The sequence below is a fragment of the Neospora caninum genome, chromosome VIII (assembly GCF_000208865.1).
Source record: "Neospora caninum Liverpool complete genome, chromosome VIII".
Lineage (NCBI taxonomy): Eukaryota > Apicomplexa > Conoidasida > Eucoccidiorida > Sarcocystidae > Neospora > Neospora caninum.
Genome location: NC_018395.1, coordinates 4,211,689 through 4,232,454, shown reverse-complemented (window position 1 = coordinate 4,232,454; position 20,766 = coordinate 4,211,689). Strand labels below are relative to the sequence as shown.

The 20,766-nt window shown below is 52.8% G+C and overlaps 3 protein-coding genes across 3 annotated transcripts; 2 read left to right on the top strand and 1 right to left on the bottom strand.

Annotated features, from left to right (window-relative positions):
- Nucleotides 1–267: 267 nt before the first annotated feature.
- Nucleotides 268–1,128, top strand: NCLIV_035370 (putative calmodulin; the record flags this gene model as incomplete). The annotated part of the gene is made up of 1 exon (XM_003883738.1): nucleotides 268–1,128. One exon carries the CDS (start codon nucleotides 268–270, stop codon nucleotides 1,126–1,128), a length of 861 nt encoding a protein of 286 aa, XP_003883787.1.
- A 3,095-nt stretch (nucleotides 1,129–4,223) lies between these two features.
- Nucleotides 4,224–12,623, top strand: NCLIV_035360 (putative thioredoxin domain-containing protein; the record flags this gene model as incomplete). The annotated part of the gene is made up of 12 exons (XM_003883737.1): nucleotides 4,224–5,128; nucleotides 5,903–6,020; nucleotides 6,766–7,025; nucleotides 7,377–7,477; nucleotides 7,953–8,047; nucleotides 8,432–8,527; nucleotides 9,585–9,659; nucleotides 10,077–10,196; nucleotides 10,613–10,709; nucleotides 10,835–10,911; nucleotides 11,397–11,513; nucleotides 12,186–12,623. The coding sequence occupies 12 exons, from the start codon at nucleotides 4,224–4,226 to the stop codon at nucleotides 12,621–12,623; spliced, it is 2,499 nt and encodes an 832-aa protein (XP_003883786.1).
- Nucleotides 12,624–14,361: 1,738 nt separating this feature from the next.
- NCLIV_035350 (conserved hypothetical protein) lies at nucleotides 14,362–18,227 on the bottom strand (the record flags this gene model as incomplete). Its single annotated transcript, XM_003883736.1, has 5 exons — nucleotides 14,362–14,688; nucleotides 15,050–15,535; nucleotides 15,746–15,870; nucleotides 16,750–16,800; nucleotides 18,179–18,227. The coding sequence occupies 5 exons, from the start codon at nucleotides 18,225–18,227 to the stop codon at nucleotides 14,362–14,364; spliced, it is 1,038 nt and encodes a 345-aa protein (XP_003883785.1).
- Nucleotides 18,228–20,766: the final 2,539 nt, after the last annotated feature.

Sequence of the window (20,766 nt, the reverse complement as noted above, 5' to 3'; positions counted from 1 at the left end):
TTTCGCATTTTTGTCGGAGGGTCGCCGGTCGCTCCCCTGTCTTTCGGGACCGTGAACTGCTGTGTCCTCGCCGGTGTTTTCGAGCCGAGCTGGGACCTACCAGTTTCCCGGGCGTCTTTTTTTATCCTCCGGACCGTATCGATTGGAAACTTTTATTGCCGCGGACAACCCTGTGTGGAGAGCAACCTGGTGGAAGTTGCATGGTCCGCTGGCAACCTGCCGACGACAAGCAAACAGTTTGAGTCGAGCCTCGGTACGTTTCTCAAGATGTACCCCCAGGAGGTTTTACCTGTTTCCCGCAAGAATCGTGCCCCCAAGGGCAATGTCGAGACGTTCCTCGCTCGAGTCGCTAAAACCAGGAAACATCGAAGGTCTCATGCAGATGAGGACATTTTCGCTTATGAAGAAGAAAAACGACGACAAAATGCCGGGTGTGCCGTCTCGTTAGACGAGTCTGAGAGCGACGACGACAGCCCTCCCTCGTCGAGAGCACCCGGCGCGGATGAGAAAGACGAAGTGCCTTCCTCGGGGACAGGGAAACCCGTGGAAGACGGTCTTGTTCGGAAAGAAAAACCCGGTGTTGAGCACGTGGAATCACCACCAGGAAAGCGTCCAGAAGAGCCTGGTGCACAGAGAGGGCGGGACAACCCGCGAGAGAAGCTGAGCGACGAGCTACTTCGGGACTGCGTCGAATGCTTTATGCTGCATGATGGTGATAAAGATGGTTTTGTTCCGATTGACGAACTCCCATGGATGCTGCGCAATCTGGGGCAGTTCTGGACAAAGAAGGAGTTGAATGGCTTAACCGTGCGACTCCAGATTGAAGGCGTCAGTCAACTGAATGTGACAGACTTCATCGATATCGTTGCAAGAGAGCAGGATCGGAGGCAGCTGGACGTCGGCAAACTCCTCGAAGCGTTCCGGGTGATGGACAGGCAAAAGAAGAACAGCGTGGTGCTCAGCGAACTGAAGCACTACATGCAAGTATTTGGGGAACGCATGAGCGAAGACGACTGGAACACGCTGGTTGGCATGAAAGTCGACGTCTGGGAAGGCTACCAGCCCTCTGCAATCAAACGAGCAACCTTCATTGAAATGTTTTCTGGGAAAACCGAAGACAGTCTTTGAGGCGCCGAGTGAACAGGTGACGGCGTCTCCGCGGTGAGAGAGTGAAAATTGGTCGGTTTCTGGATAACGCGCTGCCTTGAGAGACTGCCTAGAAAAAAGGAAATATGCCGTTTGCGTCCCAGAGCATGTTAGCATGGTCCCAGGCTACGGCGTTTTCTACTTCCGAATCCCCAATATAGATTGGTACAAAGAAGTTACCATATCCTCCGTACAAAGCCGGCATTAAGGACCAGATCGTGGATCGCAGAGAAGTGGCCGTGAACTTGGGAAAAGTACGGTACTGGAAACGGCTTTCTGTTGAATATCGCTTCTGGTCAGACGAAAAGCGCTCGACTCACGTGCTTACGCAAGCAAGAGAGACACTAAGGAACGCACCATGAAGGACGGAGACGTGCCTGAAGCGGCGAAAGGATAGGCGAGAATATTTTTTACTTGGCCAAGTTTTTTATGTTTATGTGGGAAGGGTGTTCCCCAAAGGTTGCTTTACCAGTAAGATCCCCTTCTGAACGTTAACAGATATTGGAGCCTATCGCGCATATGTGTCAATTCTCCGAAGCCTATTCGCAATATATGTAGATGAAGAACTGAATGTATTCATACCATATTTGTACGCAGATACGTTTAGGTACAGGTCGGTACGTCGGGTGTTACACATTTAACTGTTTCGAACACGGAAGGGGTCCCCTGTTGCGGGGTCTGTATAGTCACCGGCTGAGATACAGCAAACATTACGGTAATAGTTCGTTAATCGCCTTGCCCCCATCCATGCGGCGTCTCAACGGAACTCAGCGACCTTGTCGATCTAGAATCCCTTTCACAGTCGGGTGCCTTCACGATCATTCTTTGTGAATGTTTCCAGCCGTTTCCCTGTGATCGAGGGGAGCATTTTGTTTCCCCTCTCTCATTTCTGAAAGCTGTGTCACACAGGGTAATGTCGCATGCTTCTGTGTCTTTGCGTGTACAGAGTACTCGGAGAGACGCTTGCTTTCCTCAGGCAGACAGAAATCGACGAAGCTGCTTCTGACGGTGCGCATGCACCTGTACTTTCCTAAAGGTGCCACATATCCCTCGGGTTACCCGAAAGCCGGCAACCCATCTCGAGTGAGACAGGGAGGGTATTTACACTCCGTTTCTCCTTCGCTCCACACTCTCCCCTGTGGCTCTGTGCATCGTTTCCTGGGCATGCGTGCAAAGTTTGTCGTGCAGAGAGGTGTGAACAGTGGCCTGTTTCGGCCGCATTAGTCTTTGACTACTCACACATGACTGCCTTGAAGGATAATCGTCCACTGATCAAACAAAGTCTGATATTGCAAACGCCGAGGAGTGGAGATTGCTCCCCTGCAGTTGATACATACAGAGGGACACTGCTGAGCCAAGCCTTTCTCGCAGCACCTCCCCCTACGGCTTCTGAGAGCCTGTCTGTGCATCGACAACAGCAACACGGTTGTGGTAGGCTGTCTAGAAAAGACATTTGGACAACTGTTGTTGTTCCTTTTCCCAGGGGGTTGCACTTGGGATGAAACAGCAGCAAACGCCACTGCTCCGAACGAGCGCATAAAAAAACATAGGGACCTGACTTGGCGTTCCAACTCCCGCCATGTTACGGCGGATGCAGGCAGCTTACCAGAGTGTAACACAGCGTACACACGTTGCTTTTCCATTTCATTTAGAAACAGTGCCGCTGCATTCCATCAGTACCTTGGTTTATTTCGCGCCGAAAATTACGGGGGCTCCTCGTAACGGTGATGCTGTAGCCTGTCATACCACGTTGTTGCCGGCGTTATGAACTTTAAAGCAGAGTTCTCTTTCCGTTCCACGATCTCGTGCCACGCTCCGCGTGCTGTTTGATGAGGGAAAATGATGCAGTTGCGAAGGAATCGGTGTGAGGGACCGCAGATCGAACTGACCGAGTATCGTACGGCGCCGTATGTGGACAACGTAACCTGTTTCTGCTCGCCAGTCTGTTTGTGACCAGTGGCTGGGGGCAAACGCCTGACTCTGTCTAATCCTTTTGTCTCGGCGAATCCATTTTATCTGGTTCTGGTCACAAGCTGCATCCAGCATACCTTAGAGGATGCCTCGCGACCCTGGCGCGTTGTCTCGGCTATCACCTGGAACAATGAAACGTTCAGGCGACAGGTGGTTCGCAAAGAAGCTGCCTGTCTACACTTTCGTCCACAGTGGCATGCGTGGATGCAGAAGGTTCGAATCAGTTGAATCCAAAAAGATCAGACGACTGATGCGGAGTACGCTCACTTTCTCCGCTCCACAACAACGGGTCTGGCTATAGCCACTGCGTGGTTGCATCGCATCGCGATCGTGTGTCATTGTGCTGCCTGTTTTGGAAACAACCCAAAGGAGAAGTTTGCCAAAAAGTTATCGTGCTTTTAAAGCCATTTGCGTGGGGCTTCGACGTCATGCCCCACCGCGTGACCCGTTTCTTCTATCGACCTCGCTTCCCGAACAATGCGCCAGGACACCTCTCTCGCCGGCGACACCAGAGACAACGGCGACATAAGGCCATTTTCTTGCCTCTGTGATTCAACCAAATCCTACCTTTGACCTTCCTGATGTGTGTAACACGCCGCGCATCTCCAATAGAGGAACAGCTTCACGACAAATTCCCCCGTAGGTCCGTCGCCACTGTTCACGCCTTGCATGCACCGACTCCGAAGTTCTGGATTCAAACCAAAAGCGACAGAATCCAGACAGGCTTCGAGGCTTCCTGTCGAACTTTGTCGCCCAGCAAGAAACACACACACGCCGTTCTCTCCCTTCTTCGACACGTCATTCTCGCGAATGTCGAGGATGTGACGTTAACTTGGAAGAAAACAGTTGTGCAGGGTGCCGGGAGTTGAAATGCGAATCGAAAAGTTGCTTCGGCACGCGAGGGATTTCTGCAGGCCGTCAGCCGCCCATTTGAGAACACTTTCAGAAGGACGAAGACCTATTTCGTAAATAATCTTGCGAAATACTCGGAAACGGGCTTTTTGAATCTCTACTCCCCTGGGCGGGGAAGGAGGATGCGACTGTGTGCAGAATGCTCTTGTCTTGCCGGAGGCTCCTCGCTGCGGAACGCTTCTTCTGTCGGCAGAATGGCAGATGAGCGCAGAAGGCTGGTCCTTCTCCGTTTTTTCGCTCTTCCTTCTCTCTGGAACCACGTCTCCTTTCTCTGTCTGACTCTCCTCACTTTTTTTCTTCATCTGCGCGTGCAAAAGGACTGTCTGGAGAGCCCCGCGAGGACCATCGCCGGCCTCGAGAGCATTTCTCAGCCCCCTGTGAGTTTCGTTTTCGTGCCTGTCGTCGCATCCAGTCCAGACGGCAAAAGCGATTCTGCGTCAAACGTCCAGGAAAAGCTTTCCGAGTCTCCATCGTTTTCTTCGCAGTCTTCCGCTTCCTCCCCGGGAACTCCTGAAGCGGGCGTGTCGGGGGAACAACAGTCTTGCCCAACCACTGCTCCGTCTTTTTCCTCTTTTCAGTCGTCCGTTGACGCCCTTGCTTCGCTCTTTGTATCCGTTCGCTTCGCAGAAGTCTCCGCTCTTCCCGCAGTGCAAACCGTCGAGTCGTCTTCTTTTGACGCACCTGTAGCCTCTCCTCAGCCTGGTCTCTCGACCGTCTCAGTTAAACCCTCGCCTGATGGCCTTTCTTCATCTAGTTCTCCACCGTCTGGTGGTCTCCAAGCCCCGTCGGCTCCTCAGATAACATCTGGCGTCTCTCCCCCCGCCTCAGCCTCGCGCCTCTCTCCGGCGTCTGCCTCGTCCTCTCCCTCGGCGTCTTCCTCCCCTCCTACCTCATCGTCTCCTCCTTCATCTGTTCCTCCGTCTTCGCCATCTTCTCCGTCTTCTTCATCCTCTTCGTCGGCAGCGCAGGACAGCAATGCGTCGCCTTTAGGGGCGAGGGAGAAGGGGGAAAAGGGGGATGACAATGAGATGGAACGAGAAGATGCGGTTCTCTTCTCAGCCACCGCAGGGAACTTTGACAAGTTTCTGCGAAAACACGGGTAAGCTGCGTCTTCCTGTTTCTCGGTTATCAATCGTTGGCCTTCTCGCACGGCGCCACGAAGCGTCTGCCAACTTTTGGGGATCGCCTGACTGTCTCCTGCCGTTGGGTGTCTTCGTCTTGATCTCCCTCGAACAAGCCTGCATGGGCACTATCTGATGGAACGTTGCGCCCCAGAGAGAGAGGATGTTGCAGTCTTGCCTCGAAGTTTTTCGTTGGTTGCTCTAGTGCCTATCCACGTCTATCGATCCTGCTCCACAGCGAATGTTAAGGCTATGCCTCTCTGCATATCCGCCTATGTACTTCTTCCGCAGTCTGTAGAGTATAAACACTCGTGCATGCTCCGCTCCGGACCGCGGGTTTTTCTAGTGGAACAACGCTTCTTATCTCCGTCTCTTTTCCCGCGAAAATTCCTCTCGCCGTTTCGGTTTCCTTGGTACAATACGTGGGCAAACCACTGAAACCGCGTCGGCTTCCATTTCCCTCTGTTCCTTCTCTTTCAAATCCTTTTGCCCCAAAAGACGCACCGTGTAGTCCCCTTCTGGCGTCGGTTTCCTGGGAATTCCCTTCTCCTTTCCCTCACTGCTTTTGCTAGTCGACAGCGGCGAAGCCTCGCTTTGTCTGATCGAGTCTTGGCTGTCTCCTTCCCATTCGACAGCGCATGTGATGGTTGAGGTGGTCGTACACTCTCTCACCTGCCGTCGTGCCGCTTGTCTGTCGGCCAGTTCGGCAGGCTTTCCAGTTTTCTCTTTCTCCCTGCCGTATCTTTATGCAGGCCGCTGGTTGTCTTCTTCTACGTCCCATGGTGCGAACGGTGTCAGAATATCTTCCCGGAGATTTACGAGGCTGCAGCGCGTTTGCGGCGTCTCCACTCCCCGATTCGCGTTGCCACGGTGAGAGAGATTTCGCACGCAAACGCCAGAGATGCACCAGAGGGCTGCTGCCTGTGAAGGAAAGGAAAAACTTTCGACATCTTGCGTGCATACACCCTGGTGCCACAAAGCGAGAGGCGCTTGTCAAAGTGTGCTGAAAAAGGAGAGAAGCGACACCAGGAAAAACGTTTCGTATGCATACGAGTTTCCGAAAAAAAACGAGAGAGGCGTTCCCTTTTCTGTTCTCGCCCGTCGAATGTTGCCTGCGCGTCGTTTCCTCCGCTCCGTTAATGAGGGATCCATGCCTTGGAAGAGAAAGGGTGAACATATTCGAGCGAAACGGGAAGCGTGAGTTGAGTTGGCTCAGAGCGAGACTTATCCGCCCCGTAGTATCTACTCCCCAGAAAAGCTTATCAGTGGGATCTTATCTCAGAGATGATCACACGCAGTACAGCATTACTGAACAGCCTTAGCATCTACGTAGGACTGGTCTCTCGCTGTTACTACACGTGATTACAGCCATCCATGTTTTCTACGCCTGGAACATTAGCCGTCTGGAATAGCCTTACTGCAGAGTACTGGAATCTAGCCCTTGTGCCCGCTTCGAATTTCTTGGTGGACGGAAAAAAAGATGCCGCGTCTCTGCTCTTTTCACGTGCTTCCGCGAGTCTCTGCGCACCGGTTGCGTTGCCTCAGTGATCTGTCGCGTTCCCTCTCGGCATTGTCTGGCTCCTCACGTGTTCTTGCCTCCGAGGTCTTTTCTCAGGTCGATTCTGCCGCCCACGAGGAACTCGCGCGCCGCCTGGAGGCGAGCTCTGCTCCGTGCGTGAAACTCGTCAGCTACGTGCCTTCCTCTGCGCCGCTTTCCTCGCCAGTGACTGCCCAGCAGACGAACGGCGGGAGCGGTGCGGCCCCAGAGGCGCCGCGGGGAGAAAAAGGAGACACTCAGTCTCCTTTCAGGGGCATCAAAGCGGAACAATACGAGGGCCCAGCTACCGCAGACCGCCTCGTCAGATGGGCGATGAAGTGAGAAAGATAAAAGAGAGGAAAGGGAGGAACGGGAAGAAGGACGAGAAGAAGAAGGGGAAGAAGAAGGGGAAGAAGAACGAGAAGAAGAAGGGGAAGAAGAACGGGAAGAAGAACCAGACGCAGAGAGGGACGGAGAGACAGGGACGACGAAGTGGGAAGAGACTGGAAAAAGAAAGCGAGGAAGGAAGAGAAGAATAAACGGGAGAGTATGGAGGGAGAAAGCACTCTGAGTGAGGGTGTGGAGGGCAACTTTTTAGCGCGTGAGAAGATTAGGTGAACGACAAAGGCATGCGTGAATGCGCTCTCTCTCAGCACGCGATGCCTCTCTCACGGTCGATGCGCCTTCAGGAAGCGGGGCACACCCGCGTACTTCTTGAAGGACTTTGCTACGGCAGATCGCTTTTGTTTCGACAACCCCGTCACGCTTCTGGGCCTCTTTGAGAGTGACGGTAAGCTTTCTCGTTCTTCACTGTTTTGTGGTGCTCGCTTTTGCGTTAGCTGGATTCGTTTTCGCGTTTCCATTGAATGCACAGGAGACTCTGTCGTGGGTGATGCATGCACACGTTCTTCCCCCGGGCTTTCCCGTCGCCCAGTCCCCTCAGCTCTACTCGCTTTTTTGCTCGTTTACCCACATCTCGACCGGCGTGCTGGGCATCGACCACCCCAGCCCCGAACCGTGTAAACTCGTGTGTACATAAAAGGCGCGCATGCACACGCCCTCGCGCATTTCTGTCTCTCTCTATGCCTAGGTAGGAGTCTATGTGTGCAGTGTTACCGATGGGTGCCACATGCACATACCAAACGTGGCGAAAACTGAATCACACCCTCCGTACCGGGACAACGCGCTGTATGTGCATGCAAGTGCACGCAACGCAGATTGAAGAAGGCTGTTTCTGTGCCTTTTTGCGTTCCTCGTTTTCCCAGGCAAAGCAAAAGATGCCTTCCTGCGTGCGGCGCAGATGATCGACGAGGTCACCGTCGCGATCACCAACAGCACAGAAGTCGCCTCAAAACTGGAGGTGATGAAAACAAGCAACGGGATCCTTTGTTCTTGCTTTGTCTACCGTTGCCCTTCCCGAGTCACTTCGGGTGTACTCGCGTGTGCCCGTGCCCTGACGTGTTTCCTCTAAACTCCTCAGCGCTTCTTTTGCTTTCCGTAGTTGTTCTTTTCTCGCGACTCGTGCCTGTCGCGCTCCCGGCTCTCGCCCCTCTCACGAGTAGTATCTGGTTTGTTTCTGTTTTGCTGCTCTTTCGTGTCCTTCATTCCGGCTTCGCCACTCTCTGTTCTCTCCTTCCCTTTCTTTCTTCGATTACCCACATTCGCGTCATCCAGGAAACCTCTCTCTCTTTCAGTGCTTGCTGCATGCTCTCCATTGGTGTTTCTTCCGCTTTTCCTCCTTCAGGTGAAACTCCCTGGCATTGTTCTGTTCCGACCCTACGGCGAGCACATGGTGATCTTGGGAGATCGCGGAGCCTCGCCGCCAAGTGCTGAGAGCATCGTAGGTTGCGGCCCCCCGCGCTGTTTGCGGCCCATATTGTGTTTTTCGGGATTTTCGTCGCGGTCGTCGCTTTGTGTTCGGCCTGGCGCTCCCGTTCTGCGGCCGGATCAGTCTGTTTTTCCTCTCTCTGCATGCTCTCCCTGTTCGTCTGCATTCTGCGCGCCGAGCATTTCGGGTTCTTCTCCTCTCGCTCTCTGTCTGCATCGCTGGCGCTCGTCGCTCCTGCGAGGCCTTCTGTTCTTCCCGCCAAAAGGCCGGCTGTAAATGCCCAGACTGTCTCTAATATCGTCTGCGCCCCGAAGCGCTCGCCTCATGTTCTCAGGTTCTCTCGGGAAGTCTCGCGTCTGTCTTGGGCTTGGCGTCCCTCCGTTCTTCTGAGGCTGTTCGTTGTTTCCGTGTAGACCCGATAGTCTTTAGCTTTCTAGGCGCCAGCAGTTTTGATCGGGCTCTCGGTTGCCCTTTGTTTCCTCTTTCGTGTTTCACAGGCTCGCTTCGCCAGAGACCAGAGATTCCCGCACGTTGTTCCTTTCGATTCATCAACCTCAGCAGACGTACGGTCGGCACAAAAAACGATAGCTTCATACGTCACCCGTCCGCCTGTGATGCCTCTTGAGCGCTTGCATCCTTCTTTTCTCGTCCTCGAGTGTTTTCCTGGCGATTCGCCCTTCCGTCTGTCTCCTCTCCTTCCCGATGTGCTGCGCATCCGGCCGCTCGAATCAACTTCCGGCCGTGCGTGTCTTCCTGGGTCTTCCCAGCGCCCCGCGCTGTCTCCTTCTTCCGCTCTCCGTTCTCTGCTCTCTTCAACGTCTGCGTCCGCCGTTTCGCCGTCTTCACTCTCTTCGGTTCCGTGACTTCTTTCGCTTCCCGATGCTCTCCCGTTGCCTCTCTGCATCCTGTTTGCCTTTCTCCCTGGGCCTTGCCCCGTATTCTGCCTTTTTTTTGTTTTACATCGAACCGCCGCAACGACCCCACGTTCATCTTCTCTCGCGGCTCCACGCACCGCCTTTCGAGGCCGTTTCACCTTCTCGTTCTGCCTTTCTTCCCCACACATGTGCAGCTCTTCAACGACGGCCGACCAATCCTTTTCCTCATTCGCTCCGACGACGACGCGGGCCGGCGAGCGGAAGCGGCGGTCAGTTTGTGTCGCGATTTTCTTCCAAATGACGACCGGGGACAGGACATGTTTTCCGATAAGAAGAAGACGCGTTGGAGTGAACTGGAGGCGTCCAAGCTGTAACGCTTCTTTGCCGACATTTCCCTTCTGCAGTTGCAGTTATAACTCTCGGATCAATGCCGAGAGGAGAAGAGTGGAGAACGCACAGACATCGCGTTTGGAGCGCACGTGCACCGCTGGCGGGTACAGGAAAGCCTGCAACTCCTTTTCCACCTTGCCTCTCCTCGGTTTCCGCGACACTCCCTTTACTTGTCACCTTCTGCTGGTTGCTCTTCTCTCCGTGGTGCGTTTTGTCTCTTCCCTTGGTTCTTCGTGTCTCTCCCCGCCTTCCGGTTACGCTCAACTGGTTCCCATTTTCTCGTTTTTCCGCCGCAGCTCCACGACGTGGCCAGAACATATCGCAGGGAGATTCTCTCGGTCGTCAGCGGGACGAAGGGAGCGTTCGCTGCTCGACTGATGAACTTCTTGAATGTTTCGCGTCGCGATGTTCCAACCGTACGAGATACTTTTAAACCCTCTCCAGTGAACGCTCTTGCGAACCAGACACCTCGCAATGCAGCTCTGCTTCGTGGGGACAGAGCCTCTCCCACAGATATATAATATATATACATATATATATGTATATAGTTCGAGAATTTGCTTGCATGTGCATCCATGCATTTATCCGTGCGTTTCCCTGTGCGTTTTCTCTTATCTCTTGTTCTCCCCCGTTGATGCCGTATCTCCGCCTCTCTATCTATCTATATTTCAGCAGATGTATGTGAATTAAAACGATGGTCTGAGATCTCTTGAAATATGTGTGCGTTTCCACACGAGAGGCGTCTAGACACACGTGCACGTTCAATGCATGCGCCTGGCGCTATCCATTCTCAAGAGTCGCAATCGCTTTCTCTTTCTTGCGTTCTTTGCAGGCGGTTATCGTCGAAAATCCGTCTTCCCGCATTTCCAGGGTCCGGTTCGTGTGCGACGAGAAGCCGCTTACTCGGTCGAGCCTGGAGCGCCTAATAAGTGAGGTCGAGCTGCGAGAGAAACGCGACACAGTTTTGGTATCTGCTGCTTAGTCTTTTCCTCTCTTCGTCCCTTCACTGGTTGGCCTTCTGCGTGTGCTAGGGTTTTCTCTGTTGTCTTTTTAGGAGATTACCGGAACGGAGTTTTGAAGCCGACGCGAAGAAGCGAACCGCCGCCCCTCGCGCAACAGGGACACATCGTGGTAAGCAATGCTCGCTTGGCCCAGAAGAGCGAGAGAAAGAAAAGCGCAAAGCGGGATACAGAAGAGCACGGAGAAGCGACACAAAGAAGGGAAGAAGAAACGCGAGTGGGCCTTCTCGACACGGCATCCAACACTCAAGTAACTCTCGAGAGAAGAAACCGGGAAAATGGTGAATTGCCCGAGGAAAACACGAAGAACAACGGCGAGGGAACCTCATGTGCGACCAAATCTTCAGCTAGAAAAAAGAAACACATAACAAATGACAAGAGAAGCAGAAACAGAACAAACGGCACACACAAGAGGGCCTATCTACCTATCTATCTATCTTATGTATACGCGTAGACATAGAGAAATCGATGTGATTCGCATGTCATACACGTTTTGGGAAACTTGATTTAGACGTTTAGATACCAGCAGAGTCACGTGCAATTGTCAACAAGGTGTATGGACATCCTGACTTTATGTTTTTTCTCCTCCCTTTGCAGAAACTCGTGGGGTCGACGTTCGCCGACCCGGCTCCGCCACCAGAAAAGGAAATGCTTCTGTTCGTCTACTCCCCCTGGTGTGCCCACAGCACCAAGCTTCGTCCGGTCTTTGAGGAGGTGAGGCCGCAGAGCGAACACCTAAGCAAATGTTGCTGGATCTGTCACCTTCTGCGTGTTGTGTTCGGCGATCGTTCACTGCGGAACGAGGTTGCCTATCCCGGGGCCTGCGCGTCGCATGTTTGGTGCTTTTTGTCGGCGTGTCCATTCGAGATGCTGCCCATACACCCCTCGAATCGTCGCGCGAGACCCGAGTGCGTACTCGACGATTTGTGTAGCCGCATGGTGCCCGACTGCTAGGGTCTCTCTTCACCTAAATCCCCGTGTAGACATATTTGGTGATCCACGAACATCTCCAATGGAATCTGGAGAGTGGACACGAGCGGCTGCGTTCACTTCCCCCCACTCTTTCGTGTGAAGGCATCTGCTTTTTGTGCTTTCCTGTGGATGTACACTCGTGTGGGCGCGTACATACACCGTAGATGGCGCACCTGCGTGTCACGCCCAGATCTCTACACGGTGAAAAAGCGGTTTTTCTGAGCAAGACGCGTGTGGACACACGTAACAGCCCACATGCCCCTGCACGGTGTTGACGTCGGCGGGTAGAGGCATCGTTGCCGCTTCAGACGTTTCCGTGCAGCCGCAGCCGCATGCAGACATGTGTTTAGGTGCTTCTTTGAGACTGTCGGAATCTCGCATCTTTCGACGCCCTCGTGGGCTTCTTTCGCGCAGGTAGCAGCCCGTTTGGCGCACATTCCAGAGCTGGTGACGGCGGAGTTGGACGGAACTGTGAACGAAGTCGAGGACGTGAATGTGGTAAGCTACCATAACTTGCTGGATCTGCGGAGACGCGCGGGGCCGAATGCGCGGAATGGCGACACGATGCTACGGCCGCCAAGCCCCATTCGCGACAGGAAAGAGGGAACGCAGCGCGACGCGCTTTCGATGTGGGAATTCGACCGAGATGTGGCGCTGACGGATATAGTCGCTGCGGACGGCTATCCCGCCTTGTTGTTTTACACACACGACGGAGAAGACGCGGCAAAAGCAAAGGACAGAAGAACCGTGATCATCTACGATGGCGTTCGAGACGTGCCGAGCGTCCTCGACTTCCTCTTCATGCACAGCAAAGTGCTCACGAAAGAAAAGCTGTTCATCCCACAGATGTAACACGGCCCACACACAGGGTACAAATGCGCAGACAGGAAGAGTAAACACATATTTATCGATGTGCGTCGCCAAGGATGCATCTCTCCCCCGGTGGACGGAGCGTCGCTGCTTCCTGAAAGAGGCAGAGACGCGTGTGTGTACGGGAGGCAAAACAAAACATCACGGACAACAGTGGAGAATGGGGGGGAGAACGAAACGGTGCTGAATCGGAAGACTTTCTTCCGATCTGAAGAGCATCTTGGGTCGGAGCTGAAAGCGGAACTGCGGGCGCCCCCTCAACCCCTGTGCTGCTCGCTGAGCTACAAAGAGAAGCGGGAAAAGAGGACCAGTCTGCGCAATCAGAACAAGAAAAAAACGCCGGAGAGGAACACACTGAGACGGCAAAAAGGCAACACGTTGACGGAGAAAACCCGAAGAGCGGGAGGAAACAAATGAGCCCTAGCTGGAAACGCCTGAGGGGAAGGGGGAGGAATAAACAAGTCAACGCGAGGGATAGACCCAAAGACCATAAAGGAAAGAAGCGAGTAAGGCGAAGCAAAGAGAAAGGAACGATCCACGAGTTGCGTGGAAATCCATTCCCGGTTAACTCATCAGATAGTTCTACCGTGTGTGAAATCTCGTCTGAGAAAAAAGCGTTACCGGAGGCGAAAGCGCAGCCTGGCGCCGGCGTTCCAAAGAGTGGACCCTCTCGTTAGGCTGTGTTCGTAACATTCATTCGCTGCTGTCTTCCCGCATTTGCCTATAAGATGTTTATCGAAATCGAGCCTGGTAACTGCGTATCACCGTAAATAAACTCTGAAGGACTGTTAAGCTCTGAGTGCAAACCGGACTTGAGATTCCCTCGCGTTTCGGTCATCTGCAGACTCGTTGCGCTTCGAAGCTCAGAATCTCAGCGAGACATAAAGGCAGAAGATGTGTGTTGATCACTTCATATACGTTGGATTTCATCGCACGTTTCCGTTTCGCACGACGAAATGGGTACATTAGTATGCATATACATAGGTGTAGCAGATATTTGTACTTATCTGTCTAGGCCTCTGTCTATTTGTAGCAACGCATACACGTGTTTTCCTGTTTGTTGAGCTCCTGACGGAGACCTGTTAAAAGAGGACGATTCATACTGTGATCTGTCCCCCGACAAAAATACACCTTTTCCAACACAATGCAGAAGACTGTACAAAGACCGGCAACACCGAAGCCGTTTGTCTTCTCTGCAGACATCTCGTGATTTCGTTTCTGCTGCTGTCAATAAGCCATCATCTCATATGAGAGACAGGAACCGCTTTGTCCAAGGAGCAAACACAAGCCCCCCCCCCCCCCCCGCAACACAAATGGAATTTGCAGTTCTTACACACTTCCCCACAGACAAACAACAGCAACCACATTTTCGCCGTGTTCCATGGACAACGCGACAAAACAAATCAAATTAGCCTTCACTGTTTGAGCGCAACCGCATTAAATCGCGAACGGCTGAAAAGCCTTGTCCTCTCCTCGTTTTCGGGAGGAAGGAAAGACGCACACACAGTAGGACAGGGGAGGTGATTTGGAGGCTTGATGCTTGGGTTCGTTGACTTCTTTCCTCGTCTGCGTTGAGGCGGTTTTTGCCGCGACACCACAGCGCAGGGAGCAAAAACAGGAACGGCGGAATTTCTCCGATTATCGTCCACATAAAGCCGGTCCGATCCAGAAGGTTTGTCTCCCATCGCGTACTTTGTCTCGTTCATCCCCCATTCCTGTTTCACGACTGCTGACTGTGGAACTGGAGAGGCAGAAGCAAGCACTGTTTCTTTATCTCGCCAAGCTCTCGCACGTGAAGGCCTTTGAGTTCTGCCGCCTCCCCTTCTCCCTCTCTCTCCAAGACACTCTGCACTGTCCAGCGGGTTTGAACATGGTCCTCTGGATAGATCACGGCCTCGTCAATGTCTTTAGGAAGAGTTACGTCGGGCGCCAGTTTCAAGAAGGAAAGCGAAAGAGTTGTCCGGGGTTGAGGGAAACTGAATCGCCGGACGAACAGAGTGAACACCCGCCGCACCACGCGACAAGTCCCTGCCAGATCTGGGAGCGCCTACAAAGACAGAAAACCAACAAAAGAGAAGTAGACACCATCAGTGGAGAGACCTGACCTTGGAAACCTTTGAACAGAAGCAAAACAGAAGCAAAAGCAAGCATGCTGTTAGACTCGCAGTGTCATGTTCGTCGATGGCCAAGCGGTCAGGAGGGGACAGAGGAACGAACGTCAGCGAAACACGGAAAAACATCGGAAAAAAGAGAACAAGCACGCCGGGAAGAACATGCATATATTCGCTCCCGTCTTGTTGCGCTATCCTGACGTCGCACGCTCTTCTGTTGTCTCCTTCTCGCTGTTTTTTTCTCTCTGTACTGCCTCCATCTTTGCCTCGTCAAATCTGTCCGTCTGTGGAACGTACCTTGGTGTGCGATGTTGAGTGCCGAAGCATCAAAGTAATGCCTTGTTCATCAGTGTGGTTTCCTTCGTCGATATGTTTGAAGATGAGGAGGGCTCCTTCTACTCTTGACGGCTGCCCTTGCTGTTCTTGCTTTCCTTCTGTCTCCGCTTTTATCTCCTCTGCTCTAGCGAGCTGGTAACTCGACTCTTCGGGGCCCTGGAAGAGGACCGACTGCTTCAGTTTTTCCCGAGAACTCGGTTCCTTGTCAACAGTCCACACAAAGTCAACTGTAAGTGCGTGAGTCTCCAGTGCATGCATCAATCGCTTCACCGCCTCAGACGTCCGCACAGTCACATGGTGTTCTGGAGACGCGGGCGGCTCGCTGCCCGAGACAGAAGAATCCGTCGGAGACAAAGGGGGAGACGAGGAAGCAGGGGAGGCAGACAGCGACTTGTCTTTCTGCTTCCTGGAGTGAACGCCACCTTTACCGAGGCCCCGCAGACGAAGCTGGAGGCAGACACCCACACAGACGGAAAGACGAGAATAAATGGGAGAGAGAACTGCGGGTCGGTAGCATATTCGAAAAACCTCAAATGCGCAAACGCCGTCTGAACACGTGTTTCTGCCAACCTACACCTCCCGTGTTTCGAAACCGTACATCCTAGACCATACACCGCCGCCGCACCGACATGAAACACCGTCCGACAAACGACTTACGTTGACGGTACGTAAAGCGTGTTCCCACTGTTGAAGCGAAGAAGAACGAGCAAGTCTGGCGAGCGCTTTCCGGCTTCTTGCTGTCAGCTCGAGACCTGCGACATCCAGAGCCGCTCGAAGGGCCTCTACATGCGTGAGGAACAAAACGGAAAAAAACCGAAGAAACACATCTACAAATCACCCGCGGTGTTGCCGTGTCATTTACATCTTTAGGCGGACACCGGCTGGACATTACACGCCCCGACTGCGGCCGCCTGGAGTTCACCCGCTCACGCTTTTACGGTGACCTATCGATAACACGTACTTATGTTTATCCTTCTGGCATTGGTGGGTATGCGACCGTTTTAACAAAACGAGTCTTTGTATTACATTTTATATTGCATGGATTTGGATAGCATTTCTCTAACACCGCACTTGCACGAGTACATATGTATAGGCAGTCACGTGTAGTGCAGTGCCTCCATACGTCAGACTGAAGCGTCGACAATTACAGTCAAGTGTGTCTGTGCATGTCATATTCAGGATTGTCGTGTATTCGCTTTTCTACATACAGTGATGGCTTCTCGTGTATATGCACGTTAGTCTGTGGGCATTTTTTTGTATGTGGATACGCATATACGCTCGTATAAACGAATGGCAGGATCTCCACGCAGCCGGTCGTCCGGCGTAGATGCACAGGCAAGCTGCGAAACACGTTTCGGAACACGCATACGAGAAACGTTCTCTCGTCTTTCCTCCTTGCACATTCTTGCTCGCGCTTTGTCTGTCTGTCGTATTTCCTTTCCTCTCTTACGTATCATACTCGTCGGTTCCCCGGTGAGGCTTCTAAATTATCGTTTTCTCTGTCCTGATCTCTTATTTCCTTTCGACTCTTCATTCATCCATTTGTGAAACGGCGATTAGCTGCCCTTCTTTGGCCCTTCTCTAAGCATCACTTCTCCTCTGTCGTTCTCCGTGCTCTTTCCCTTTCTTCTCCCCGCGCAGGCAACGCTGTGAGCACTCACGGGTGGCTGATTCAGGCGAAGAAAGCAGTCCTGCCTCTGCATCGTGTAGCGCTGCGAAACGGGGACAGGAAAGAGAGCCTAATCAGCCCAGCATTGCACGTCACTTCAGTGGAAAAGAAACGCGGCTGCTGGAGACGTATATACAGAGTTATGTGGACTCTGTACTCGCTTTTTAATGAGATGGAACTTGCGGGTTTCGCGTAATAAAGAGGCTGACGAGAAAGGTTACGTGCAAGGGTAGCTTGACCACGGTTGATAAACGTACACGATATAGAAGAGGGAAGGATTCCACAGTACGAGCGCATATGCTCCTATGTTGACATACACAGCCGGTCAGCACCGTCTGCTCGGTTTTCTTTCGACGAAAACGCGAGAAGCAGGGGACGACGAATAAGCAGGGAAACGGCGGCACATGTTGACACAGACGAGACTTTGGGCTTGGTAAAGACTTACATTGAGTCCATCTGTTACCTTGGGTGGCTCGGGGGACAAGGCAAAAAAGTAAGCAGATCGCGGCAGTGCAGCGGAGAATATGAAGGCGCTAGAGATTTAGGTGAGGCGTTCGACCCGCTGACACCGAGGCTCTTTTGGGGAATTTTGGGGCAACACATCGAGGTGAGAAGAGTAAAGAAAAACGCGTTTTTATACTTCTTTCCTTTCTGGATCCGCGAAGAAGGAGGGCAGGCGAGAGGTTCAAGACCAAGAGTGACAGAGTTCCCCACACACGGGCGCGACTTCTGCTGGAATTGACGAAACCACCTCCCAAGACACAAAGGGAAACAAAAGGCCTCTGAAATGCACCCATGCAGGTCCAGTCAGCGCTTCCGGGTAAATGGAAGCTGTGACCTGGTACATGTTTGAAGAGTTGATTCAAATCGCCCTTAGGCTTGGCTAACATGCTGGCCGTCTGCTAGCGACGCCTCGCGCTCTGCTGAGGCGTTGGAGTAGCAGCGAACCAGTCAGGGAGTCAGCGCCACGTACGATGCAACAAACCCTATTTTCGCGATGCGTAACATCTCTAAAAGAGCAAAACTTCAGCGTACGCGGCGGAGACATTAGCCGGAAACCTTAAAACGCACCGTTCTAGCAGGAACGCTCGCCGGCCCCATGGCTGAGCCGCGTTGCCACCACAAGCCGGAGGACGCCTTCGAACTGATGCGCCGAAGGGAATGGGCAAGTGCGAAGAAAAGACGATATTCTCCTGTTAACGAACTCCTGGCAGACAGAGAGTTCCCCTCTAAATGCCTGTTTCTCCGGGGACAATGGATCTGCGAAAAGACACTCAACAAGGCAGCCAGAAGACACGACTGAGCCCGTGGCTCGTCGCCTCGCTTGCTGGTCTCACAAAAGACCTGCAGCTGGTGAGAAAACAAATACCAAAAAGAGAGTTCTCTGGCGTTTCCAGTTCAAGGCTTTTGGACATACTCACTTTCGGGTTCTGGTGTCGCCTCGCCGAAAAATATGCGGCTGTCCGCCATTGACCTCTCTCAGCACACCAGCCTGCGTGTCTCGCGGAAAGCATTATAGGCGCGCGCGGAAGCGAACCCGCCTCGCTGCGTGTGTCTACGTGGCTCTGTTGGAGAAAAAGAAAGGCATCTCACCGGAAAAAAAAGATCCAGAGAATCGAGGCCTCTTTCGCCCTTTCTGGTCAGCTTGCTGCTTTGTCGATGGCCACACAGTCCACACGAGTAGGTTGCTGGGGCACCACGATCTGGTCGGAAAGTTGCATGTCATCACATCAGAAGAGAGCCCCGCGCGAGAAGGCGAGGGAAAAGATGTCGAGTGTCGGCCGGAAGGCAGGCAACTCTCTGTAGTTTTCTTCATCTTTCTGGTTTTGCTTGCATATGCTTCATCGGCGAAAGAGAGGAAGTGACGAAAGGGGGACAATTCCAGATAAAACCGAGGAAAGAGGGAAGGAAGCCCGACGAGCTGTCTCGTTCCGTGACAGTCTGACGGCGCTTCCTCGGGGGGTTGTGTCTGTGCCTCTTGGTCGATTCCTCATGCCCGTTTTGGTTTTTTCTCTACGTTTCGTGCGGGTTTCCGTTAAAGTCTTTTACACGCAAGTTATCTCAAGAAAGAGTCTTTCGATCCCGGTTGCAAATGATAGTAGCGTGCGTTTCTCGCCGAACGAACTCACGTATCCAGTACCGTTTCCAAGGGTATGGCCAACAAGGCGCTTCCGTGAGATCCATCGAGTCCTTCCATGCTTTTTCCCCTCGTTCCTCCTTGCTGCTTTGGAGGAACGTGTATGGGCTCGTTTTTCTCACGAATGTGTAAAACTACCCCGCTCCGTGTCGGCAGTAATTTTGTTTCCCTTCCGTCCCCCGTCCGTGTCTTCCGGAGGCCTGCGCCGTTGCGGCTAGTGGAGGGAAGGCCCCCCCCCCCTTCGTTCTTTTTAAGGCGTGGAAAACAGGGATAAAAATCGGAAGCAAAGAGAAAAATCAGGAGGCGGAGGTAACGACGTCAGAAGGCCCAGAGTCCCGTCTTTCTCCAGAAGCCGTCGTCTTCCGTCAAGAGTCCTCTCTCCCTCGCTCGAGCACCACATAGCTACCAGCTGTGTGACTGGAGGCGCCCCCCTTAGTCAACTGAGCGTCCACGCCGCTCACGCAAACTTTCGCTTTTTCCTCCACTCTGAGGCTGTGCGTGCTCTCGCCGCTTCCCCTTTCTTCTTCCAGACATTCTTTAAACCTCCAGCAATTTGTACAGCTGTGTCACGAGTCCAGCGGCTCATCACACACGCGTCCTGTCCACTTGCGCGGGTGCCTCGATTGGAACGCCGTCCGTTTTTTTCGTCTCCAGACAGGTGCTTATCCTTCTATTCTCATGGTGGATAGACGGAGCTAACCACGCGGGAAATCACTTGCGATGTGGGTAGATGCAAATGTGCTGCGTACACGGGTAGACCCTCAACTCCGCATATACAGCCGCTTGAGGGTCCCTTGTTGATGGTGGGCCACAGCACGGCCGGCTTCGACAAGCACTCGTTCCGTTTCAGTTAATCAGCCCCTGTTTTTCTTGTAGTCAACCCCGCATAAGCCGATGCATGGCGCTGTATACGCTCTAGCGCTACTGCATTGCCACCCAGTATGTCCAACGTCCCTCTCAAGGTGTGATCCTTCGTCTCTTCTGCATGTGCGGGAAGCATTGATTTCTCCCGTATCTCAGTATTGCTTCAGGTTAGATTCGTTTCCTCCGTTTTTCTCGGCTCCGGGTTCGCACGCGTTGTCAGGACCACCCGACCTGCTGCCGACAGATCGGCGTGGTGACTGAATTGTCTCTACGGCTGACCTCAGCCTTGCATGACGCGTACCCTTTTGTCCAGTTTATCTCCCTCCCATCTTTTGTCTGTGATTTCTGAATCTTCTTGACGTCTCCACACCCGCGGGCTGTCCTCTCTCGTTGCGCGTCTGTGCCCCGTGTCCACTGCTTCCTCTCTTGGCTGCCTTCGTCGCCGCCCCGTTGCCAAATACACAAATATAAAGTTTCTTCTACTCACACATACTATATATAAATACGCCGATGCACCTATCCACGTATACCGGCGTTAATCGGTGCGTCGTATCCTAAAACAGGTTCATTTCTTGCTGAAAGATATGCACATGTCTTCAGTAGAATTCGACATGGTCACACTTCCGACATGTGCCCGAATTTCGACATGTAAACATACTTTTTCCACATGAATAGAGAAGTATGTATGCATGTATATGCTCGTACATGCACAGGCACATATACATGTGGATAGATGTACATGTGTGGTTGCATGTACTGGGTTTAGGGGATGTATGCTCCCAAGCTGGGAATGCAACACGTGTGAGAAAGGAGACGAGTAGAGAAGGGTTTAGGGAGTTTCTTCTACTAAGAAATGCATATGCGTGAACGCTGAAAGAATCCCCCGAGATGATCGCGCTGTCACTTTCCACGGTTCTTTTTCGCATGCATCGCTTTTCTTTCGCCTCCCTTTTCGTCCGTCCCCCCTTTCGCTCTCTCCCCCTTCTCTCTGATCGCCCTCTTTACTGC